This window comes from Acanthisitta chloris, unplaced genomic scaffold (assembly GCF_000695815.1).
Source record: "Acanthisitta chloris isolate BGI_N310 unplaced genomic scaffold, ASM69581v1 scaffold18519, whole genome shotgun sequence".
Taxonomy (NCBI): Eukaryota; Metazoa; Chordata; class Aves; order Passeriformes; family Acanthisittidae; genus Acanthisitta; species Acanthisitta chloris.
Window position 1 is genome coordinate 37,659 of NW_008692185.1, and position 5,657 is coordinate 43,315.

The 5,657-nt window shown below is 38.7% G+C and overlaps 1 protein-coding gene across 1 annotated transcript in view; it reads right to left on the bottom strand.

Annotated features, from left to right (window-relative positions):
- Positions 1 to 5,652, bottom strand: part of SCG3 (secretogranin III) — a gene marked incomplete at its 5' end in the record, with an annotated part of 25,446 nt that extends 19,794 nt beyond the window's left edge. The window contains 7 exons of the mRNA XM_009082566.1: positions 1,163 to 1,340; positions 1,664 to 1,825; positions 2,764 to 2,906; positions 3,953 to 4,168; positions 4,265 to 4,310; positions 4,875 to 4,927; positions 5,607 to 5,652. Coding sequence (XP_009080814.1) covers positions 1,163 to 1,340; positions 1,664 to 1,825; positions 2,764 to 2,906; positions 3,953 to 4,168; positions 4,265 to 4,310; positions 4,875 to 4,927; positions 5,607 to 5,652 — 844 coding nt within the window. The remainder of the gene's footprint in view (positions 1 to 1,162; positions 1,341 to 1,663; positions 1,826 to 2,763; positions 2,907 to 3,952; positions 4,169 to 4,264; positions 4,311 to 4,874; positions 4,928 to 5,606) is intronic.
- Between the last annotated feature and the right edge of the window lie 5 nt (positions 5,653 to 5,657).

Below are 5,657 nucleotides of genomic sequence, written 5' to 3' on the forward strand. Positions count from 1 at the left end.
GCATTAGCAGCATGAAACTCCCCCATCACACAGTTACACAAGCTCTTCCCACTGCCCAGGTTGTCACTGAAGGACCCAACAGAGCCAGGGGCACTGTGAGTCAGGGACAGTCAGAAACATATCCCAGCCTTGGCCGAGGGCCAGCTGCTTTGGAGAGCTGCTGAACAGGCTTTTTACTGCTGCCTACAATTTAACACACAGCTGTAGGATGCAACCAAATCCCTCTCCTCCAGCTTGATACAACCTGACAGGTGAACAGCATAAAACAGGAGATGAGGCAGAGATGTGCAGCCAGTGGGACTTGGTTCTATTTGCTTGATAACCTGTTAAGCCCAACATGCCTTTCTGCTTTGTGAGTACAGAAAGGAGAAGAACTAGCATGCAAAACCACCATGGGAAAATGAAAAGAACGGGAAGAAGAATATGAAGTCTATAGATTGGACTTGAGTGAAACATGCTCTTAAGTTTTTCATTTTAGCTCTCCACTCAGGTGTTTATGGGGACAGTTTGAAGCAATATTAGGACTCCTGCAGGACAAAGAACCTTACAGAATAAACAAACCCACGAAAGTGTGTGTGCAGCTGCAGGGTGGGTGTGTGTAGAGGGTGCTGACAAAGGGGCTGTGGCAAGGTGCCACAATCTTGCCTGCAATAACTGGAAGGCAATGATGCCTAGCACCGGAATAGGAAGAGATGTGCAAAGCTTTCACTGCAATAAACAGCAAACCTGTGGTTTGTGAAAAGGCTCAGACACATTTACTGGTACCATCACAGGGAGGATTCTGCTGTGGCTTACTCGTATCTCTGTTGGCTTAGAAGACAGGAATGTTACTGGAAAGATCTCTGGAGAAAACAATTTGCCAGTTTTTTATCATGTCCTTATGGGAATGAAAAGAATTCAGGACTCCTGAATCACACAAGATGGGAAGAGCTGCCTAGGTCACACTGCTTGCAGTTCCGAGTGCTGTTCCTCCCAATGTTTTGCCATCAAAATCACTAATCAAATTAGTTACTAAGATGCATCTTAGAGAACATTTTCAAACCACATGGTCTCTTGTAACTAGGGAAGTTGTGGGGAGGAGAAAACAGTAGAAGAAAACAGAGGGAATTGTTAATTTCCTAAGGTTTTCAAAAATATTTCTGTAAGCACATGATGAGCTCACCTGAGTTAAGACTTTTTAATAGTGCATAAAAATTCGGAAAATATTGGAGGTCTTCAAAATTATCTTCAGAAGGCAGCTCGTTTCTTCTTTCCAAGACATTAGATGATGACCACGTGTTATCCAGTGTATCATCAATTTCTCCATTAATGAATCTATCCTGATCAGATTTGCTTGGTGTCTCCACAAAAGATATAAAAAAACATCTATAAGCACATTGCTTTTGGCAATAAACAGAGCAATAAATTAATAAATTGCATCATAACCTCATGCCAACATTTTCCTAATTGCAAGGTGAAGACTACATAATTTTCTCAAACTTATTTCAATTTGACATCTGGCTTGAACCTCACAGTAACTCATGATTTGTTTTTCTATCTGATGGAACTTCTTTAAGAACACCTTTAGTTTCCAGATTGAGCTAATTATTCCCTAAAGGAAGCAGTGAATTGCTCTACTAGTACCATTTGGCAAGCAAGACAAAACGATTAGCTAAGAAATTACCATTCTTTCCTGTTGCTTTTCCTTTGCATCACTGTCTGCTCTGCTTGCAGGGTAATCAAAATCTTCAGACTCCTTCTCACGATCCTTTGCTTCATTTGCAATTAGCTGCTGTAAAACCTCTGCCACTTCATCTTCCAGAGTATAGGCCTGACTCTCTGTGATCTGTTAAAATATTTGTGCAGAGTACTTATAAAATACTGTGCTTTTCCTAGATTAAACATCAATGTGAAACCTGAGCTTTGTAAATAGGTCGCTTTAAATATGCTCATATAGCCTCCAATAGGAAACCAAACCTGTTTAAGGCTTAACACAATGGAATGCAGCTTAAAAGTTGGAGCTGCAAGTGTGGCATTCCTATCTATATGTGTATACATGTGTGTATAGATGGAAATATATATGTTCTGCAACACATCTGTGTATAGTTGAATAACAACAACAGAACTGAGTAATATAGAAAGGGAAAAAAGCAAATAGCTTTCTATGGCATCATCAAAATGTTTTCTCTTTGCTTCTAACAGCTGTCACTAGAAGGAGAACTCTCCCATGCAGCTGTCCCACAGCTCCCTCTGTAATCAGCGGGTGCAGCATGCAATAGATAACTGCAAAATCTAGTGCAGAAAAGATAAGGTTAAGATTTTAAAATACAAGGGTCCCATATGGCAATGGCTAAAGCTGTTGAGTCGTCCAGAGGTCAGAGACAAATTGAGTCTTGCTAAAAGTCAGTAACAATGAGATGTATATCCTCAGTTACCCAGCAACATTGTATGCTCTTTAATACAAAAGTATTCAATGCAAACCAGAAGAGAAAATAAAGGACAAATGAGGGCAGGCACAGGAGGAGTACAATCAGTGAATGTTTTCTCAGCATCAGAAACATTCTGCAGTTTGGCCTAGTTTGTTGCAAAGCCATCACAGAACAACAATGTTATTGCAGAACTAAACCAACAAGCCCAAATGAGCCTAGAAATTTGCTTAGAGCCTGAATTCCATTCATTTTCACTGAAGTCAGCAGTAGACACAGTGTTCATCCAAATCGTTTTTTAAAAGAACATTAAACCAACCCACAAAACAGCTAAATGAAGTACAAACAAGATACTTACTAGTCCCAGATTTAGAAGTTTTGAAACAATCTTGTCAAACACTCCTCTATCATTTTCCTCATAAATTCTTGCGGCAATTTTTTGAACAATGTCTTCAGCAGTCAGAGGAGTGCCATCTAATTGATGGAGGCCATCTGGATCATCTGAAAGGATTACAGTTTAACTCTGTGCTGACTGTCCTAACTCATTTGGATTAAACATCTTGTAAAAAATATCTGCCCACATCTTTTACTCTTCAGAACAAAGCTGCACTTTTTAGACACATTAGGAATATACTTTGATACATACTACATCAGTCACAGTGAAAAGTTATATGTGTCCATTTTTCACATCTGAAAATGTCTTTCTGACTGGCTCTTTTGAAAGAGCAGAGGTGAATGTTAGGAGCATACTCTCCTGTTTATAGAAAGAAATTGTAAGAATGAGAGAACACTGCTCCTGTATCTACTTATATATATCCTCCTGGTATCTACTTTCATTGCATGGCCACTCAGATCAAATCAGGTAACGACAAACAGCACACAATCTTCTTGCTTGGATTTCAGCAAACAAACTTTTAATTATGCAGTCATTACTGATGGCAAATAATATCATCATGACAATGGGAAAGGGAATATGATGAGTGAGCTTTGGTCTGTGATCAGCATACTTTGATATAATTAAAAATATCCTGAGCTAAATGCTGCTTACAACTCTCAGAGGACTCACTTAAACTACAAATCAATTAACTACTCCTGTAACGAAAGCAAGTATTCTTTGGCCTTTAGTCATTTCTTTTAGCTTTGTGATGAGGAGAATTATCTAACATAGCACATAACATTTGGAATAAATACATGTGATTTAGCTGTATGTAAAAGAGGTTCTTCCTCTCAAACCAGAATAAATATATTTTCATTTAAAAATATGTCCCATTTTCCTTCCATCAAATTCAAATTGCTTAAAAACATAGCACAAATTGCAGTTACATTTTCCTCCAAGGAAGAAGATTGTGAAAATCAAAAGCAATTCTTTCACATTGTGTTTCAAAACCTAATTTTAACACAACAAGCTTCCACAACTGGAAAGAAATGAAATTGCAGCCCAGTAACAAACAGAGCTCATGTTTAGCAGCGAGGGCAACATTCATGATGGCAATCAGTTTGCAAGAGAATTCTAACCTAAAGGTCACCGAAAGATGATTATAGAATACCTTGGAATTTATAATCCAGCCCACTTTTAGTGGAGTCATAGTCATCCACAAGCCTGCGGTTCTTGGTGGAGTCTGCATCATCAATGGCCAGTTGCTGTTCATACAAAGAGCTTCTAATTGACTCCCTCTCCTTTTCATTCCTCTCTCTTTCTGCTACTGATTTGAGCAGGTTCAGGTCATCAACAAAGGAATAATTCCTGAACTCTGGCTTATTTTCTGGAAAATATATATCAATGCAGACATAACATAAAATCTTATATCTCTTGGAATACCATTATGAATATTGCTATAAAACCAAGAAAGATGTTTTACCTGTGGGAGCTATTTTCCTATTCTTGTCTGCCTCAGCTTCAGCAATCTAACATACAAAAATAAAACAAACAAAACGACAAACAGGCAGGAGGAATAAAATGTGTGATCTCTTAATGTATCAATATCAGCAGAAGCCTTAATGCCTGATTTTCACTCTTAGTAAGAAGTTTGCCTTAATAAGTAGAACAGCATTGAGCACTTGGTATTTTCTGTCAGTACCACCCATCCTCTGATCAGAATTGGACATTACGAGAAGCTGCTATAGACTTTCCATATAAAATAAATGCTAGTTACATTTTCCTTCTTCATTCCAAGCTCATGCTATATTCCCAGAGGATATCAATACAAAGGGGTGGCATATGTGTGAGCTGTTGGAGCCAACAACCTGATTTTGGAATTCTGGACAGAGAAACCCTATATGCCACTTCTTAAAAATTATTGAAACTCTATTTTGTATCCAACCCCACAAATAATCACTATACTGACAAATCTACTTTTAACTCATTTGTTATCCATTAGGATATTCATGGGTCCAGCACTCAAAAGGGACAAAATATCACGGGAATACCACACCAAAAAACCATGGTAAATGCCTTTTTGTTTTACTCACCTGTTCCTCCAAAGGTCTTTCTACACTTAATTGCCTGTTGTGTATAGCTTTATCTAGAATAAACACACACACATATATACTCAGTTATATGACACATAAGAGTACAAAGAGGCAGCACATGTTTTCTTAATTTATAGTATTCTCTCATAAAATGTGGTGTTTTAAATAGGGTGGCAACTGCTAGTTCTTGCAAAAAAAAAGTAAAATAAATCTGTTCCTACAAGAATGAGAAGACAATCTGAATTTTAAAAAGTCAAACATTTAACAAAGCATGATTGGGGCAGAGGGAGAGGTTCTGCAAGAGATGTCATAGAAATAGAGACAGACTCACCAAACCCCTTCTGATGAGAAAACTCACAAACAAATTGGGGGGGAAATGCTGTAAGAGATTGACTAAAATAGCAGTAATCGGATTGGCACAACCAAGAGATTAAAGATCTCTTCCATGCAGGATGCCAGGGGAGACAGTGAGCAAGAAAGACTTGTGCAGGAACCGCTGTAGAATGGATGAAAACATTGCTTGGAAAAGACTGAAAAAATTCAGAGCTTTTTCCTCTACCAGCACCTACCCCTTCACTTTAATATTAGATTGCAACTTCAGCGAGCGCCAGGAATAACGCTGCTTTAGGATCTCACCGCTTTGAGCCAAGCGGAAGGAAAGTTTTGACTTTCCTTTATCCATACCCTACAAAACTTTCCTCATCTCGCAGAAAACAGAGGAAAGGCGCTTACCTTTGCCCGCGGGGTTGGGGAAGCCATGCACTCTGCTCGCCAGCAGCGACA